We start from the raw sequence: 21688 nt of genomic DNA, 5'->3' as shown, positions 1-21688 counted from the left end.
GCGCGACGACGGCAAGGACGGATTAATACTCGGTGGCCTACAGCCGTGTCAAGCCTCGCCTTTTCTTCGCGCTAGGTTATTATTTCGTGGCTCGTCATTCGTCACTACAGGCTATTCTTCCCAAGTTAACAAATCTTCTGGGAACAAACGCATTTACAGTGTATAGACGACTTGCTTACAGTGAAGAACTATGTGGATCATACTGGCTATACGGAATTTAATCCGTGGCGATGGCCAAACTTAATCCACCACTATAAATGCTTTTATAGCTATTAACACCTCGCAGTTCCATCTTACATTCGATTTTATCAATTTTCCTGTATATAGCAGGTGTTATTTCAAATAAGTAAACATTAATATTTAACGTACCTCTATATAGGTTCAAAACGTGGAAATCATACTCGAATATTAAAAACTTTTCTTGATTACGAGTATAGATAGCTACTACAGCAATTTATAGTGGTCATCAGCATCATTCTATAACGGCAGATATAATATTATTATTTAGATTTAATGAAGTAAATTGCCCAGAAATCCCCTGGTTCAGGTTCACAACCTCTATAACCGTAGCACATAATTTAAAATTAAGTAATGGGTTATCTTCGGGAAATCTATTTGCAGTACCAGTGTTTAGGGATAACTCTGCATTATATATGTATGCTTCGGACTAATCGTAATGTGTAAATTAATTATTAACGACTCCCGCGTTTCCTAGTTAGAACGCTAAAAAAATATAATAACAATAACATTCGGAGTAAGAAAAGTAATAAATAGTTACAGTCGGACGAAGACGCTGCTGCGGTTACGCCAGAGCGGATTTAAGACAATGGATATGTATATAGCTACAGCTTACAGCAACGGGTTAATTGCGTTTGTTTCTCTCTTGTAATTATTATAACGTCGCTGTAATCGTATTTCTTTGATACCTTTGAAATCATGTCTGGGAAAATGTTTCTGATTGGCTCGTCACCGCGACTGCGCAAATTATCATACCGTGTGAAAAAAAATGATCGTTAAGTTTTCGCACGTTTATCGAATTGTTTCCTGTTCTTGAACAATTTTTAGTCGGTATTTATATAATATAGTATAATCGTGATCGACGGCTGACGTTTAGGATTAACGGGTAGATAGTTATTTATTTTCAATATAAATAGAAAATGTTACCTATTCTATACATCATATACATCAGTTTTATATACGTGTTGAAATATCGATTTTTAGAAATGTTTTCTGCGACGGGATTTTTAATACGTTTACGCGTTAGGGGAGAAAAATATCAATAGAGCAACACACAATAGTCGTGCGATAGTTATAGTACGAAGGTGTTTGTGAAGGGGATGGTGTTGGGTGGAGGGTAATAAAACAAACTTTCGACTTCGGGTCGTGTAGAAAACCGCGAGTGTTTGGCGAGATGATAAACGACCCGGCTTTTGTAGCGAATTTTTCCGGTTGCTAAGACGTTCAGCCCATGCGGAGAAGAAGTAAACATGTGTGTGTGTGTGTATTATGTACGTGGATGAGTCGAAGGGAATTGTCCAAAAAGTTTTGTCACCTTTTGTCAGAACACCGTACTTACGGACAATAGAGGTCGATGGTACATAAAATCTGAATAGAAAACGGAGAGGGATGCCTTGGTGACGACTATTTATCATGAATAAAAAAGAGAAAAAAAGAAAAGAAACGCCGCCGCCGTAACCTAACCTATACCCTATACCTACCTGCGTCGTACGAAACGTATTAAATCGACATGGAGTTTTTTATATATGAGTCCTCAATTTTTCGGATGAATCTCATGAAAATATATATTATATATATAAAAAAAAATAGTTAAAAATATAATAATAATAAGTTTGAAATGTGAAAACTAGCACGTGGCAGATTGCAGGGAATTGGCGAAAAACCTTTTTTCGTATATAAAAGCGATGCATTGCAGGTATACCTGTTGTTGTTTGTAGTACACATATATAGATCAGTATGTAGAAAGTACACACCGGGGAGAAATATTTTGCCTAATAACTTTCATGGTGTACGGGTAGATCGAGTCATCGGGTTTGGCGAACGTATAATAGCCTCACGTTTTGACGAAAAGAAAAGATGGTTAAATATATATATGTGGAATAGGAGAGTTATTGGTGTGTATATACTCGCGTGCCAGAAATGAATGATGTCGTCCCCTTTTATTATGTTCTGATAAAAATAATAATAAAAAGTTTGTATATTTATTTTTATTATTATTATTTTCGGTGAATGACGATGATGGAAAACCGCAAAGCAATTTTTGCTTCCGTTTATACTATCATCACCGGGTGTGCAAGGTGTTTGTGTATTTGTGTGCGTGCGTTTTTACACTATATATGCTTCAGTCTATAGATGTGGGAGGTGGGACATCGAATATGGAGGGATCACGTGGTGAATGGATTTTATTTCGCCGCAATGGCTCAACGCTTTTAGCGCGTTGAACAAACATGGTCTGAAGATTGGTTATTACGATTAATGCGTCATCGAGTGTACACGCGATGGCACGTCTCTGACTCTCTGTGACGAAATATCTATCGAACCCGTTATATCCATATTAACTCTCAAATATATAACAAACGAAGACGAAAATAAAAGTAAAAAAATAAATGATGTAAATAGAAATTTTTGATTACCTCTACGAGCATTATAGATTTTACTTCGATTTGTATTTGACTGCACCGAATCAAAGCGAGTCTCACAATTACAGTTTTTATATTAAAATGCTCGTGTTTGTTATATATTTGTATGTATTATGTTTACGTATAAATAAAAAAAAGTTTCGTATTTGTCGGGAAACTACGTAAGAAAATTGGATAGGCAAAAACATAAGCGAATATATATTATTCTACTTCTACAAAAAAAAAAAAATAAGGAACGGAACCTCGTGTTTACACACTCACATACACACGCATATTTTTATTCAGTTTGAATCGAAAATGTTAATGTAAAAAAACATTATTTCTTACCATAATATTTCGCTCGGATATCGAATTGTTTGATTTGTTTTTTTTATTTTTTCGAAATCAAAAAACAAACGCGTTCGAGGTCGATACGAAAACACAACATGTATGATCATTATATTATATTATATAACTATTATGACGAGAGGTCCAGACAGACACTGTTGTTTCACAAAACACACAGGGAAATATTACATTTTGAATAAGAAAGACAAACGTATACTTTAATATTTTTTCCTCGATCCGTACTCGTTTATATTTCTTTAAATAGTATCCTGAGAATCGTGAAAATTAGAGACAATTGTATACCTATAAAGTAGAACTGCAGTCGACCATGTTTTGCGGTCGCCGGTTTCGACGCCGTAATCCGATGACGACGCTTCTAGTCCTGCGATATCAAACACTTTCCCACTTTTCTCACCCTATCTGTGTTCCTAACAAACCTAGATTTCCGGGAAATATATTTGATTTTATGCGTTCTGGAAAACCACCTTCTTCCCCTCTCCCATCAGGTCGTTGTCACCCAAAAGCCCTCAGGGATTCATTCGCGAGCAGAAGGTCAAAAATCATACCATCGCCAATTAGCATTTTACTGTTTCCGTCGCCGACGACAAATTATCTAATGAACTGGACCAACCTGTACGACTCCTATCCCTTGCTTACAAAACCTTTGTAGATTATTATATCTACAGTTCAAAGATACAATTTGATGAATTTGTAATAAACAGTTTACTCGTTTGTTTTTGCAGGCTTTCCTAGAGATGGCGGACGAGACATCGGCATCAGCTATGGTTACATATTTCACGACGTGCACGGCTCAACTCAGAGGTCGCGCTGTGTTCATACAGTTTAGTAATCATAAGGAGTTAAAAACGGACCAAACGCACAGTAATGCTGTAAGTATTCACTATATATATTTATATAATGTAAAAACTTATCTTTTGAAGCTAAAAAAGTTTTTGTTATTATATTTTTTTTCGGAAATTGGATTTCTTAATTTTTAAATGAGTATGGCTTATTATTACCCAACGTAGATAAATTGTGAAAAAATTATCCGCATAATATTTAGGGGTGACAAGTGCAGGAGAGTGTAGAAATACTGGTATTTAAAAAACTATACAATTTTTTTAAAACGTTTTAAATTCAATTTCCAAACAAAAACATATTTTGTTTATGTAAATTTGTTTTAATATTAAACTTTTTCGTTATTTTGATATTTTTTTCCTTATTAGCAATTACAATCATAATAACAACGCTAAATTGAATAATGCTTTTCGAAAACCAATTCAATGTTGACCAAGTTAATATAAATTAATAAAGTTTTTCTATAAAATATAACAATGAAGTCAATGTAGCACAGATAATACTGCCTTCACGATGATAATATTTTGTTCCCAAATACTGTAAAATTATATGTACGGTTTTATTTTAGGAATAAAAATCAATATAATTTTGGTCCAGCCCGTTCAATGGACAGACGCTCGAACTTTGTATTATTAAAATATTATCATCGTATATATTATATTGTGTTTTATCACCAGAAACAAACTTTACAGAACTACAATGAGTGCACCTAAATTCGATTCGTTCGCGCGGAGAAACTGTTTATATCTTTGATATGTTCTGTCCGCGGTATCTCGAGTGTGTATTATTTTATTGTGTGTAGAATATATCATTGTGGTGGCAATGGGTTTGACGAAAAAAGAAAAAAGTCGAACCATCCTGTCACTATTACAACTCTTACGCTATTATATGAATGTCACGACGTATATATGTTATAGTAATTTTTATTTGTAGTGGGTGTTATTGTCACCGTCAAAACCTCTTTTCCATTTGATATTTTTGAAATATGAAATAAGGTCGAAGAATATCATGACTAATAATTATATATCAGCTAAAGATTAACAATAACCTTAATATTTTTTGGCTTATCATCATATGTTTATATTTTAGGCGAGAGGCGACACGCTTTATATACCTTTTTATTTACATACCGTAGTGTTTGGTCGCGGGTAGAATATAATATCATTGTAATTCTTTTGAAAGGTCATTTTTATTATTATTATTATTATTATTATTAGTTTTTTGGCCTCACCGTGTCCATTTTATTGGATTATTTTTTATTATTAGGTATATTTTTATTTACATTAATTTAGATTATTGTTATTATTATTATTACTTTTTTTTTTTTTTGGTAAATAATTATTTCCATTAATACACTATAAATATATAATGTACAATCGTAGTTGAGTGACGGCGTATTATATAACATACAGTTTGAGGAAACTAACTATATATTGCTGAGCTATAATATATATATATATATATATATATATAGGAATACATTTATACGTGCACCTATATGTATATGTACAAAGAGTGTGTAACACGAGATCGTTATAGAGATTTCTCCTAAACAGCCATTATATATATATATATTTTTTTTTATATAGATAGAGAGAGAGAGAGAGTTGCCAGTAGCTCGCTAAAAACTTTTAACGAGCTTATTACAAATTGAAACCGTTTTTTAACCCCTCATCTCGTGTCCTCGCTTTTATAAACGAGTATATATATGTACGTTTGCATTCCAACATTCATCCTTCCTCATCCAGACGGGGTTAAGGTTTTTATGTACATGTTTGTAGTTCTATATATATTCTACCCCGTGTCGTATTATTAATTCCCCGTTTGTCGTCGCTACGTACACATACATATACGATTCGTTGTAAAATGGTGACATTGCTCTGAGCTAAGACTCTAATAAAAACGTCCAACATTACTACGAATAAATATAATATAATGACTACCATGTGAATATATATATATATATTTATAAACGTTTACGCATATGTTCTGCAAGGTCTGTTCACTTGGATTTAGATTTTGCGGTAGCGTATTCGTATTTTGTATCCGGTTACGGCCAGAGTCCTTCCGGTTACCGATACTGACGACGGTGGTGACCCTATCCCGCCTGAACTTGGACGAAAACTACCGGCTATTTATTAGCTCGTGTAATTCCGTGATCGATAGCCTGTCAATAATATAAAATATAATATATGAGCGCCGAGTAAATATGACGATAAATCTAGCGGCTAAAATAATAATGTGAATCACGATCAAAATCGTGGTGTAATAGTTACAATAATAATTATAATAATAACAACAGTAAGGTCGAAAGATCTAAGGACATAATTTATACATACGTCCGTATTACCATTTACTGAATATTTTCAGTTATATGGACATTTTAAAATACTTTTAAAGTGAAATGTATAATTCTATAAATTATTTCTTATTATGTATAGAAAAACGTGTAAACAAATATTATACATTTTAATGCCAGATCTCAAATAATAATGACTTTTCAAAATAATTTTATTAATTAAAAAAAAATAAAAGTTTTCGTGAAAAATTACACAGTACATACCTACGTTTATAATAATAATATTATATACTTACTCGGTTTTCCCACAACCTTATTATAAATTTAAAAAAACTGACGACATCTGTGTTTTTAATTACTCATGCATATTATTATATTATATAGCTTCCCAACCCTTATCCCAGCTATGTATAACTAGTAGTTGTTAGGCGGATGTCAAAAGATGCAAAAACCGTCGTTCGTCGCGCGTACATACAATTGTGTTTTGACAAATGACAATGGTTCATGGTAAAACGTATATTATATAAAAGGTAGTATAAGATACCTATATACTATATACTCGTAAGCACAGGATCTTGAACGAAAATGCGTTTTTTGAGTGCGCGAGCTCAATTTGCCACTACTGCAGCCGAGTCTGCCTATAACTGTATAATACTCGTATATACGTGTATGCAGAATCTGCAGCGTGTGCGTATTGTATTTTCTTATCCGTGCGGGAGATTTTTAATGAAGAATACCGCGCTGCTGATGCTGTGTAGCGGTACCTGCAGCAGTCGGGTAACCCGAAACAAAACAAATAATCGCTGCGACGTGCCCACAGACACACATGGGTATTATATTATTTCGTCGTCCGTGTCGTGGTTTATGTATTATATTATACGATTTATCATGTCGTCGTTTTCTCGTAGGTATTTACCGACTCGGAGCGTTTATATAGTCACGTCGTTGTCATGACAATTTATATTATATTGTATATATTCTAGCCCATAAGTGCGTATTATTTACCATGTGTACAGCAACGTTTCGTAAAATAATCACGGAATCGTCGACGCGTATACGTATTATATACGCATATCTATCTGCAGTGCTCCTTTGCAGATTTTGTAAAGAGCAAATCGCAGAATTATATTGTCGTAAATTGTACAGTCATTCTGTTTCGCTTTTTTCCGTAACCATTCGCATTGTTTATACATAATATATACCTTCGACATCTTAAAAGTCTTTTTGATCTGTCTACTTCCGCGCGCGATACGATACTTTATGTAATATTATGTTTACACCCTATGTTTGTATCGTGCAACTGAAAATTCTTTGCGTTTAAATTTAAAGTATATATATATATATATATACCCATGTTTCGTGAACCGGGATAATGTCGATAAAACACGATTTAGTAAAAACAGCACTTAAACCCGAACGTTTGGCCGTCGATCTAGTAGAGGTGCACCCCAGAGCCTCGCCCTCGAGAATTTGATGACCGTGTGACGTATAACTTTTGAAACGATGATGTCCGCAAGCCGATACGTATATGTGTTGTACCGCTCGCCGACGATGCATCGTAAACCGTACGATTACCTAAATAAAAACGACCACTGGAAATGATCCATATAACGCACCGTTTCCGTCCGGTCGTGTTCAATCCGCGATGGAAGCTCATATGATTTTCGCCGTACAAATTCTGATCCGGAATCCAATAACCGCGTGTTTACGGACGGCCGTAAAATATTAAACGCTTGTCGGGGTACGTTTTACGTCATAAAACCGCGATAAATCCCTCTACCGCAGGAGCACTGCCGTAACGGCCAACGGTTGCAATAACGCGCTCGTGGCAGATAAACATTTATTTAATACCGGACCCTTCTTAAGGTGGTAATAACGACATTGTTTCCTTCCCTTTGCTGGTCTAATATGTACACCTCGTCTTAAACCGTGATAGTTAACCCTGCACTCACCTCTTCATGTTGACGAATCTTCGGTGACCGAATGCCCGCTCCGAGATATAAGACATTATTAATAATAATAATAAAATGTATTTATTCGTGCGTTCTTTTTCTGTGTCGTATATAGTAATCCTTGCGGTCGATCGGTTGATGAAAATGCCGCGAGGGCAATGGCGAAAAAGGGAAAGGATTTTGAGAGCAAATTAGGAGAGAAAAAAGTATTCTCTTTGTTTTTCGCTTGATGGATTGAAATAAGAAACGTCGGTGACAAGTCCGTTCCGGAACCATTGATCTTTTTTGTTTTCTGCTGTTCGAAATTAATCTGACGAGAAAAGGGTATAAAAAACAAGAGACAGAGAGAGAAAAAACATTAGATAATACCTATGTGTATATATATATTATATATACTATATAGACTACGAGTCGACGTGACAACGCGTGTGCTTCGGCGTAAATGGACGGAAACCGGAATCCGGACAGTCTCGGTGATGATGATAGGGTGAAGGAAGGGGAGGATACCTGTCAGAGAAGTTTTTCGGACGATCGATAAGTGAGTTAAAAGGGGGGGAAGACCCGTTATAATATAATGGTCGTATAAAGTTTTCGAACTTCCGCGGCGGGGCGACGGCAGTGGCGATAACATCGTCGTGGGCCCGGATGAAAAATGCTGGCTGGAGGTGTGTATACGCATAGACGACGACAACAACGATACAAAAGGGTTGTATGAGCCGGAGCGTAAATATAAACTCGTCGCAATCATTGTTTTTCTCAAAATTATTGTGATTTTTTCAATATTTATTCGGTGATTTTAATTTTAGATTGACTACTATCGATTGCTGACAAATTTAGTATTTCTTCGACATGACCAACTTGGTATATATATTTACATTATTATATATATATATACACTCTTGTGTTTTTAGACCGTACCGCGGTAAAGTGGCAGCGACAGTTCAGGACACTAAATCGTCGTCCGCGTGCGTGTGTTTGTGTGATGATACGATAGTACTCTCAGGAAGGGATTCGACGAGAATGTCGTTTGGATTAATTGTGACGTACCAGGGCGGACAAGTTGAGTAATTACACACAGAAACGGAGGTCGGTCGCGCGAGTGAGCGAAACTCGCTTTTACAAATCCCCCGTGTCCAGCTGGAGACGCACGTTGTAGAGCTGCTGACTAATGGTCGGCTACCCCTAGCCTCCAGTCACCCGCTTCTCGCTGATACAGCCTCTCCCGTCACGAGTTTTCCCGAATAAAACTAAATGTTTACTAGTGCCATTTGTAAACGTCCCCCGTGGTATTTTAGTTTTGAGGTTTTTTTTTTCATTCCCGTTTCAAGCGGAACCATCTTCTACCGCCCGCCGTTGCTTGTACGTACGTATTATTGTCATCAACCCTTACCACTTGCTGTCCAAATATAAGGCGCACATCATACGAAAAACAACATCCCCTCGGCTCTACATAATCGATTTTACCTGATGTGCACATTCGCATATGTGAACAATTAACGCATACCGCATATACGGTTAATGTAAAAGCTTGGACTTACGGTGTTTTACAACACAATCCATTTTGACGCCGATAAAATATTATACCTCCATCGCCTGTCCGACTCGTCGTTAGCATCGTATTAGCTCAACTTTCCGCTATCCCTATTAACTGCCCATCCTTTTGTAGTGGATACATCCCGTATTATTAATGGAGGGCCTAGATATATAATATATTAATAACTCTCGCTCTGCACCTCCCCACTCTCAGAAATCTGCTGCAGTCACCTTTCTTCCCGTTTGAATACGAACGATACGAGCCATATTTCGTCGTATTTGCACCGTTCATTTATCATTTTGGTTTTAATTCGTTTTTCAGAATGCATCGGCTCAAGCGGCCCTACAAGCGGCCCAAGCTCTGGCTGGCCAGAGCGACGTACAAGGAGGTCCAAACACGGTGCTCCGGGTAATTGTTGAACACATGGTATTTCCAATCAGTCTTGACGTTCTATACGAGGTGAGTTTACTAGATTATACAATTTTTTTACATCAAATATCCACCGTGAATCCACTAATTTAACATAAATGCGGTCGTGGAATTCAATTCGGGTTAAACAACTATAAAGTATAAAATAAATCAAGGAAAATATTAATTTTAAATAATATTTGTATTACTTGCGTGTTTGTCACTTTACTTTCGAATCATAATGTTTAAATGACGAGCATTAGAGTTAACTCCGAGAAGCATACCCAACGTTTTTTTATCGATCTCAAAACGTATTGCATTTGACTATACATATACACTTTGACTTCGATTCCGATAGATCATTAACTCTAACGATCATAACCTACCGTATATTGTCGAAGATGTGTTTACGTGGTCGGAAGTAGAAACGTGTGCGCCCTGGAAATAATACAATGGTACGTAGACGTGAAAATATGCGTCAAACGAGCTATTTTGTTTTACTATCCATACATATATTTATAATACATTATATCTTATGCATCTGTAATGGTATATCGTCTTTGAATTCTGTTTTCATTGTGTTATCTATCGAGTTGCATTTCCGATTCAATCGTTTATACATAGAAAACCAATTCCCCACGGTTGTTTTATCGCATGCTTGGTGTTCTACCGAATTCTCATTACTCTATATATTATATTCGAGTAGTTCCGCGTGATATTACTGGTTTGAGACTAAATTTCTATAACATTTTAAATTAAATAACGATTGCTGTGCCATAGACTATATTAGTACTGTATATTATGATTAAACGTGCAATTTAATACACAATAAAGGAATAGTATTTAGGTACGACACTTCCTTGTAGTCCAAACAATGCACAAGAAATTTTATTTTGTTTTACTACTGTACATAATGTACGATACGACAATATCCTTCATCAAATCTGTGAAATGTATTAAACCTAGTCGATAAGAAAACAATTGTATATATTTCAATAGTAAATCTAGCAAAGTCTTCCGATTAAACTGCGAACAATTTATTTTTATATTAGTGGTATAATATATTTATTTAACGACGGGGTATAACTATTGAAAACTAACTTTAATTTCACTATTTATTTTTACGGTGTTTAAATAATCTAAAATATTAAACAAACTATAACACTCGCTATATATCTAAGTATAAATTATACGCAGTTCTTTTAAGACAGTTCGGAAAACCTATTTGTAACCTTCAAACATACCCGGTTAGGTTATTTTTCCGTATACATTGTTTTATTTGCCGTGAAGTGCAAAAGGAACGATGTCCTGTGCAGTATTAATATTACATATATTATATTATACCGAGCGCTAATTTTCATAAAACGATAAAATATCATTTGGCATTTAAATTATTTATAATTTAGATATAATGTGACTTAATAATTACTAAACGTTTCCCATTTATAATACAGTTGATACATAAAAAGAGAGAGCGATCATCTAAGCCCACTACAGACTCCGTATTGCTGTTTAAAGAGATAACTACATGGTTATAAGTTATTATATTATATTATAATAATAATCTTATTATTAATAACGATTATGATATATAGGATAAGCACAACTCGTGTCATAGAAAAGTAGTTCACCAACTTTCAGTTAAATCACCCTCAGCTGAAAAAGAGTTTTTAACGATGGAGGTTTATTTTCACCGTATCCATCACTATTGTGTATGTCTGCTCGTTTAGCACGTTTGCAGCCGCGGGTTCAAACCAAGCCCTGTTAGTCCACCCCAATGGTAAAACACGAGATTAGATCAAATGGAGCAATCGCTTAGAAGCCCCCCGGAGATACAAAATTGGTTTTTAATTCTATACAAAAAAAAAAGATCGTAAAATGTTGTTCAGTATTTTAAAAATATACTGTCTACAAATTATATATCTCGTATACAGAGCGTTATTTATATACTAGTATGCAGTCATAGTACATAGAACATTATACAATGTTTGATCTGAACATCAGTATCGTGGTATACGCAAAAGTAGGAGGGGGTCTTCTGAAATTTATCGGTCTCGGTCTGAAATTTAAAATTACGCCACCGTCGTTTCGTGACGCCACTCCGCGTGTTCTCGGACTGACCAAGCGTATCGTGAAACGGAACGCGCCCGCGCATTTTGGCCATCGACTGCAATCCATCCACCGCCGTCGCCGTTTACCCCTGTGGCGTAAATTTAATTACGTTTTCACATTAAACCTCCGCCGCTACTACTACCGGATGGTTTGTATAGCAATAGACGTGTGGGTAATATATATATATAACATGTGTGCGTGCAAGCAACCCGGTCTGAAGTTGCTGTGGTCTTATGTATTACGCTCACACCCCGGTCAACCCTCTGGCGTCACGTTTTCACGTACATCTGAGAAACGTGGTGTATTTTTATCCGCACACGAGCACGCGACCACCACTGAGTAGGTGTAATCCCCACCCCGAAGACCTGGCTCTGCGACGACCCCCGGGCTGGTCTTATTGCAACCGCACGCAACACTATATATACATCTAAAAGTTTTTTCGTCTACTGGAAAACATTGTTTTAAGTCGTGCTGCTACTTATTTTAAGACGTTTTGAATTACACTAGGTGAAAATATTTAATTAAATTTATGTATATACTATATTAATATGTTATACTAGAAACATTTTATTATATTTTATGAAAAAAAAAAAGTAATGGTTTGTTGAAGTTTTTTAAATTAATTATCATTTATTTTTTTTAATTTTTTTATTCAATTGCCGCTCGTTTTATTCCGATAAAAACTAAATTCGTTTAAATTTAAGAGAATTTCAAAATATAATAATGGAGATCATTAATTTATAGACGTACAATGTACATATTAATAATATATTATATTCAATTTCTGCAATTGTTACATATTAGTATGTATAAATTATATAAGTTACTTATAGGTATTGCTGTTTTAGGTACTTTTTTCTATGATATAAGTTTATTATTACAAATCCGTTTAATGTTTTTGATACGACGACGTACATAATATATTGTAATATGTTAATGCATATTGCATACACATCACACTTATACCTATATGAATAAGAGACAGCAGTTTTATACAAAAAAATTCGCCTTATACACCACTCCATTCCGTTTTCATTCGTTTGTTGTGCATAAAGTCAAGTCCAAAGTTTGTGTATACAACTACAACGGGTGTTTTTTTTTTATTATCATTTTTTTTTTTCGTGTTCTATATCCAATTAAAAATAATTAAAGTAAACATTTACACAACGTTGTTGTTGCGACGAAAAACATATAATAACGTTTTTTTTTTTTTTTTTTTAAGAAAAAATTATTTCTCGTTTAATAGCAATTGTATGTATAAACACAGTCATTCGCGTGTTGTTGTACTACTAGAGTAATTTTTCTCTCGTTTTGCATACGCTCGGACTTTCGAGTATTCATACACACAACTTGTCCTTTCCCGAAATAAAATCAGATAAATTTTGCAACGACTCGTGGCGACGAATAAATACAAAATATATTTGAATTAATGACGGCGCGACATTATAATATGTATGTAGTCATATTCTATGAGTACATGCTATTTAATCCCGGTCTGTCTGTTATAACATTTATTTTTGTTTTTTGTCTAAATGATTTAATCTAGTCTACAAACGCACAATGAAGTTTTAAAAATATACACATTTTCCGCTCGCCCGGGTATAGCGTAGTATTCTTGTTTTTAGATCCCGAGCGACGATGGAAAATATGTTTTTATACGATAATCGTTTTTTTTCGATTTTTATTTTTATTCCCGCGTGAATACCGTTCTCGGTGCTGCGCGGTGTAAGACCTCCAAAAGTTTCCGCCCGCGTCGTCTTTCGGCAGTCTTTTATAACAGTCGTCAAACAGGTCGTTTTTTTCAATTTTCTTAATAGTTTCGCATTCGAAGAAAAAATACCCTGCGTGTGATCCGCAAAAAAAATATCAAATACGATTCGCAGCGAGTCCATCCAGCTTTTGCGTTTCTTCTTCCTTTTTTTTCCTTATCGATTGGCACGGACATTCAACATTGGCAGTCGGTGTTTATATTACCAATTAAAATACGACGTATTTATTCTGCACTACAGTGTACATTGATAATTAAAATTTGAATAAATTCTTTTGATCTCATTTCGAGTTTCGACTTTTACATATTCAAGAGATGAGATCGGTGATGGCGCGTGTACATACACACTCACACGCGCACAAATTACACGTGTACATGTTTAGAGTAAAGGAAAAGCGTATTTCTCGATGAACTTTAAGTATATATATATTATACATGTACACATACAGTCTATAATGTCGTTTTGTCCCCGTTTACAAGAAACCGCCCTCGTGGTTAACTGCATAACTGCAGTAGCAACGTGTACAAGTACTAAGCATAAATGCATATTATGTAGGTACAAGTATATTATATTACATATTATATTATATGTGTATATGATGAAGGTTTGCAATATATATACTGAAGCAACTGGACGCAGTATAATCGTTTCGATCATCGGATGCCGGCGTTGTATTTCGATCCGATCGGTTTTCGAGAGTATATATTATGCATCATAGCTGACACTCTAAATGTACGTATAAATGTAAAAATGTACGTAAATTGTCCAGTCAGCGATCTCGGTGCAGAAAACTTGGTACGGTTAAAAGTTTTCATGAACAAACCTTAGACGTTTATTCCGCCCACCACACTACACATATATTATTAATACGCTTTGGTATATTAATTTCATTATAAACTAATATCGGGCCTAGCCACGATAAATCAAAACTAGCTTGCATCCATCACATAGTTATTGGTTTTGATATAGGTAACTCTATAATTATATCGAATTGCATGCACGATTAAGTTCAAGTGCATCTCCAATCAGAATTTGTATTCATATTCAAGTGCTATTGACAAGAACAATTTTAATAAAATCAACGACAAAATACAAAAACACTGAATTTAAAAAAGAATATTGCCATTAAATACACTACTAAATGCTCAAAACCTATCATATTATGCCGTATGAAGTACTAACTTTGATGTATAATATTATTCCTTGATATATTATGATCTCCGTCAATTTCGCAACACAAAATTTGGACCACCCGCCGTGGTGTTTTTACCATGCATAAACGTTTCGATTTATGCATTACTAGTTACATCACAAAACGCGCAATATTTACGTCGATATTTTGTTTTATTTCATACGTGTAAAATATTTTGTGCACATTTAAAATAGTATTATCGGGCCGTCGATGATGGCCTCGAGTACATATTTCATTACATTATATTTATATACCTACATACTGTTTTTGACACTTCATTGGTTCGTTCCGATCGCTGACGTGAGTGCGATGATCGGTCCCCTGCAGCCGTTCCCAGAATTATTATCACATTTCATTATTTGTGTGTACTTTTATACAGTTATGATAGGTATTTATTTTTATTAAGTTGCTTTTAATATTTAAAAACGTCTATGGTTAATAGATTACGCACACATCATCCGCATTCGTTTTCAATATAATAACACATTGTTAACATTTTTTTTGAACCCGTACTAGTGTACACTACAATATACAAAATTGATTATTTTAAAGTTAAATACTTATCTACTTGGGAGATGAAAAGTTTTAATGTTTTAAAATACATTTTATTGTATATTTTTAAATTATAATAAAAAAATATATATAGATTATTTTCCCTGTGCATGGTGACTATATAATAATATTAGATATATTGATACTTAACCGTAAAAACGTTTTGATTCCGTTAACAATATTTACACTTCCAAGACCAAATCGATACTTAATATTGCATTCGTATAATAGCCGTAAATTTATTGTTGTACAGGCTTCGCTTTTGCTCAATAAAGTCGCAGGTAAATATATGGGGAGTTAGGTGATATAATATCTTTGTTATACGTAAAGCTACAAACTTTTATACCCTATTATGTTTTCGTTGAGTCAATAATTAAAGCGTCTCTTGATCGTACGCTTTTCCATATTATATAACGTTGTAGTGCATTGCTTATATCGGAAATTTAATCCGAACGTAACGATTTATTGTCGATGTACAAATATTTTATTCCGTAAATTATCCTTACCACGTGTAAATACCTCCATTATATAAAAATTATTACAATTATATTATAACCCGTACGATTTTCAGAGTGAATGATACTTTGTAATAAAAAATTCCATACATTCGCCGACACCGGTGGTTATATACCTCCGTATGATAATGAACAAGCACATATTGCATTGAAATATGTTCACGAGGAAAAAGTAGATATATAGGTAGGTAAGTGGGGTGGACGGATAAGCGTGCACCTACCTATAGATATATATTATATACGCGTTATAAAGGAAAAATATATTTAAGAGAAACAGTATTTTTTACGATAATAATGCGCCCCGTCGAGCGGAAGACGGAAAATTCTTTTCAGAAATGTTTAGAAATAGGAAATCTCCGCGCGCATACCTATACCACCACCACCACTCCCCCCCATGACGCATCACGTCGTATAGTCCCACCCGTTGTCGTTGTCATCGTAATAATAATAATAATAATAATAATAAGCCCGCGGACAATATTACACGTCTAGCACATCACTATATATATATATATAGTGGATGCACCGTGCGGAGGAGAGCTATTTCCGCGTATTTCGATAACATTACATAATAATTTATGTATATAAGCGTATATATTATTATAGGTGTGTATTATATGTATGTGTATGCATTATAATCGTATATCAAATTAGCGCCAAGTCTCTCCCCGGTCGGGTCACCGGGCCGAGGCGAAAATCATGGTTAAGCATGGGGGGGAGATGAAACTTGGGAGCGCTTGTGTATATATGCGCTTTGGGGGTTTTAGAGATTATCCTTTTATACAATACGCGCTTGCACGTATACTAAATTTGGTATAGAGACTATATATATATATATATGAACGACCGCACGTGCGCATAGGTGAGATAAATGTTCTATACACACACACACACACACAGGCGCGCGCGCGCGATGTATCACGAGCGACGACGGAGGCGAACGAGTTAATAAATTTAGCGACGAGCGCGCGGTAGAAGAGGTACCACCTCGCGGTGTTTTCTCGAAAAACAACGATCTGGGGATAAGAGGATACCGCGTGATGAGGTGTGCGGTGGCAGCGGCGGGCGTATACCGCGTATATATATATATATGTATACGTGTGTGTGTGTGTGTGTGTGTGTTTGTATACGATATTATACCGCTCTTAACCTCGGCACAAATAGGATTAAGTTTAACCTCCCCGAACACCTCTCCTGTGCCCCTCTATTAACCGGCTCGACGGTTTCGGTTACACTCCAGTTATTGCTTTGTATATTATGTATATATACGCCCGAGTTCTTTTTAAAAGTGTTTGCCGCCCGAGCTCTTAAAACTTTTGATACACACCTCACCCCTACACGGAACGCGCCCGGCACACTGTCCCCGTCGACAGACCGTCCGCGTCGCGCGCTATTATACACTGCACACACACACGCGCGCGCGAGCGAGTCCTCCGCGCGCCGCAGTCTCGCGCGCAATTCCGTAAGTATGTAAATCTACAACAATTATAAACAGCGGCGGCGGCCGTTCCGCGGGTCGTATCAATTTTCTTACGTATTATTATTATATGGAAACGACGACGTTCCCCCGCCCCCGTCTCGACGTCCCGCAGCGCACGTATACGTATACGTCGTATTCCAACACACACACACACACACACACACACACACGTACGCGTGTAAATCGTGTAATTGTCGGTATTACGTCTCCCCGGTCGTCCGCGAGCTATTTTCCTCGTGTTTTTCCCACCCTCAGCCGCCAACTGCCTCGTTTATTATTGTTATTGTTTTTATTTTAATATTATTCGCGGGCGCGCGTTATCTGCCGGACACCGATAAATCGAAATTAATATTCTACAGTGACAGTGCCCGGTCAGCTCCATTATATATAATGATGGATAATATTCGGTGTTATACAAGTGTATTTAAATCTGTCGTGTATCGGAGTTGCACGGCGCTAGGAAATCCGCGTTGCAGTGGATTATTGTAGGCGTATAATATGAATAATATATGACGCGGACGTATATATTAGAAATTATAACGTAACATATATGTTTATATGCGAGCTGGTTTATAGCGGAAAATCGCGCGTGTGTAAAAAAAAAAATGTTAACGAAAAACTTTACCCGTACGCGTTTGGCGGTTAACTTGAAAACAAACATCGTATAAAGATAATTTCCGGCTTTACGCTCCACCTGTCGCGTGCGCGTCTCCTCCAATTCGAAAAAGTCTTCGTTAAACTTCGTAGTTTACTTGTGTAATATATATATATATATATATATATAACGCTTATAATACATACTTATTCGTTCATTATTTATCATCATTATTATATTTTGCCTTTCGATATAATATAAATACTCGCGAATATCATTTCGATTTTATAGTCTTTGCATATAACATTATATAGGTACTCTAAACGTAAAATATTGTCAATAAAATAATAATAATAAATATTATTATCATCATATTATTATTTTTAGGTTAAAGTATCGTACATTAAAACTATAATATTAAATGTGACGCTATAACAATTCTTATTGTTAGTACCTAAAAATATACTACACTCGGGTACTTAACGTTTTAATGTTATGTTTAAATGACAAACGAAAAAAAAAAATAACGGCGATGCGTCTCTAGTCTTTGTCTGTTTAATATAGGTGATGTTATACGCAGAAAATATATTGTCTCTCGCAAACATTAATATGATGGCGACATTGAAAATAGTTTTACAATTTATACACTTCGTAGTTGGAATAGTTGGATCAACATCCGTTATATTATACGCAAAACATACTTGTTGAATGTATTTTTTTTTATTATTATAATATTATTCCTAGCATGATGTATAAGTCTGCACGTGTTATACGTGTATATATAGTGGGTCGCTTGTCCGAGGATTTATTCCGTCAGTTTTGAATTGAGAGGAAGGATTGATCGTGTCATACCCGCGTTATATTATTCCCTACCGGATGTTCAACCGACCGGGCTCATATCGTCTTTGGGTGTCCGTTATTCGGGTCGTTTCTCCCGTCAACGTCGACTGTCTTGGCACATTTGAATACGAATTCGTATTTTGAATAAGAAGAGAATGAAAAAACTGATGTTTGTCTAATATAATACTGTGCATACACATGTATTGAGGCTTGTCGTTTTAGTCGAATCGCTTTCCCAACCGCTTCTCTTTAAATATTATTTTATTATTAATTGTATTTATCATCGTTGTCATCTACGTCTGAGAGAAACACTAATTTTTAAATCCCTTCTGCTTGTATATTCTTTGTTGAAACTTTCTCTGTTGACTTATCACCTCCTCCTCGCCCTCCTTTTACTACTTCTACTACCCGGCTATTATATACCTTTATACTGCCGAACATCGGTGCACGCATTGTTTGTCCTTTACACTCGATTACCCCTCGTCATTACTGCGCGATTAGTATATATTAGCTATTTGCTTTCGGCGTGTTATGTTGACAGCTACGACGCTATAATAATGCACTTATCACAGCTCCACGTTATATCGGTAAACAAATAAATAAACAATAGGTGATTACAGCAATAACTGCAGTCTTAACGATATGTATACGAAAAAACATACAATACCGACTTTATTTTATTGGAATTTCGATTTATATTTCTTTTTTAACAACTTCAACTATATAAATCTCTCTAAGTACGAAAAAGGTTCGTATAGTTATAAGTTTTTTAATGGACTGTATTATTATTAATATATTTACGTTTAGGACGTCTTAATCGTTATTACATGATGATCGTCGACAGAGGAATACGTTGAAATATTCAACTGAAAATTTCTCCTTAGATTATTTAATGTAATATTTATACGACTTTAATTTAAAATGTGGGATCTCCGTTATTACATTAATTTAGACGATCATTTAAATATTGCAGTAAATCCCGTCCTTTGGGAAAATTCGCGCTCTTTGATTAAGTTATTTAAATTAAGATTTTTACGGTGTCATTAGTTATTGAGTGTGCAGAATTCTCTCTCTGTTTAACTGTTTGTGTTCACGTCACTTTTTACGTTTTTATGTCTTTGTGTGTGTGTGTGTCTCACTCCCTTCCCCCTCACGTAATCTGTATCGCTCACTATTTTCGATTCGCTGTGTGAAAATCGTTATTATTATTGTTATTTGTGTTAGGCCCGCGAGATGACCGACTATATTATATTATACAAACGGAAAATAACAGACTTACCGTGCGGCGCGCAATTCCCCCCACCCGTCGTTGTTGTTGTTTAATAATTTAAAAAGAGCCTCGCGGAAGGTAATATAGCGTGCTGTGTATGCGTGAGTGAGCGGAGTGGGGCTGCTGAATAGCTCGCGCGGAGAACATCCAATCAACTGATCCGGAATGCGTACAACTTCTCATGAATAGCGTATAGCCGAACATCGACGCAGAATCTCCTCTTATACCGGGTCGGGTCGCGGCGGTAATCGATAAATCTGATAATTTAATAATTTAGTGTATATATATATATATATATATATATATACCGTCGCCGTCCGATTTGCTCGTGACGGGTGCGCCACGGGCGGAGGGGATGACGCGACGGGCGTAAACACGCCGTGGAGGGGTGGTGGAGATTTGTTGTTTCCCACTCCGCAGTACGTCCGCACACACAGAGGGGTAGTGATCCCCGCGTGCAGGAGAAATTGAAAACTAATGTCTTTAACTCCGGGGGCGATATTTGTATATATTATTATACGCGCGTATTCCAAAATGTATAATCACTCGCATTGCTTTTGTGCACACGCGTATAATGTATATATCTAATAATTTGCTAAATTCGCATTACTGCATGTGCAGATATTTCTAATAAACTCAATTTTTTTAATTTACTGTTTAATACGATATATTATATTATACTACATTGAAGTTCATCTATATAATAGTTTTAAAACTGCAGGACACAAATTGTTGGATTTGTGCGTAATTGCCGTGAACCGTATCATTATGATAGTTCAAACTTTCGGAATTTTTTTTTTTTTTTATGTTTAGCGATGATAAAATATACGATATGACAGCGAGAAAAATGAGAAAAAATATTTTCCATGTATTAATGTATTATTACAACAATATCAATTTCGTTTTTTTAAACGCTCGCGCACGTCATATTGATTATATATAATATTATTGTCGATGGCATATTTTTATTCGAACGCAAACCCCTTCGAAATGGTTTTTATACACTACTGCTACGCTAATGTATATTTAGTGCGGTGTGATGGGCCGGCGGCTGTGGCAAATATTTTTTTTACCATTGACCAAATGACATAACCAAATGAATTCTACAATACCTGCCATAACTTTACAAATTATTATTATTCAACTTCGAAATGATTGTACACACAACACAATGTGTTTTGAAAATACGAAAAGCGACAGATGAAACTTATCAACGAAAACAAATGCATGACTGAACTCGATTCGTTTGCAGCGATTACACTACTATATAATATATAGTATATAGGTATATAAATATTTAGTGTGCCTATATATTGTTATGTTTATGC

General features: G+C 35.5%; 1 protein-coding gene across 10 annotated transcripts in view; it reads left to right on the top strand.

Annotated features, from left to right (window-relative positions):
• The window catches only part of LOC132931966 (polypyrimidine tract-binding protein 2), a 178716-nt gene that overhangs the window by 132847 nt on the left and 24181 nt on the right, over positions 1 to 21688 (top strand). For all 10 annotated transcript variants that reach the window (XM_060998096.1, XM_060998094.1, XM_060998102.1 and 7 more), the window contains 2 exons: positions 3728 to 3874; positions 9949 to 10086. In XM_060998096.1, the coding sequence (XP_060854079.1) occupies positions 3728 to 3874; positions 9949 to 10086 (285 nt within the window). The remainder of the gene's footprint in view (positions 1 to 3727; positions 3875 to 9948; positions 10087 to 21688) is intronic.

This window comes from Rhopalosiphum padi, chromosome 1 (assembly GCF_020882245.1).
Source record: "Rhopalosiphum padi isolate XX-2018 chromosome 1, ASM2088224v1, whole genome shotgun sequence".
Lineage (NCBI taxonomy): Eukaryota > Metazoa > Arthropoda > Insecta > Hemiptera > Aphididae > Rhopalosiphum > Rhopalosiphum padi.
The sequence above is the reverse complement of the archived record's forward strand: the minus strand, read 5'-3'. Positions and strand labels throughout refer to the sequence as shown.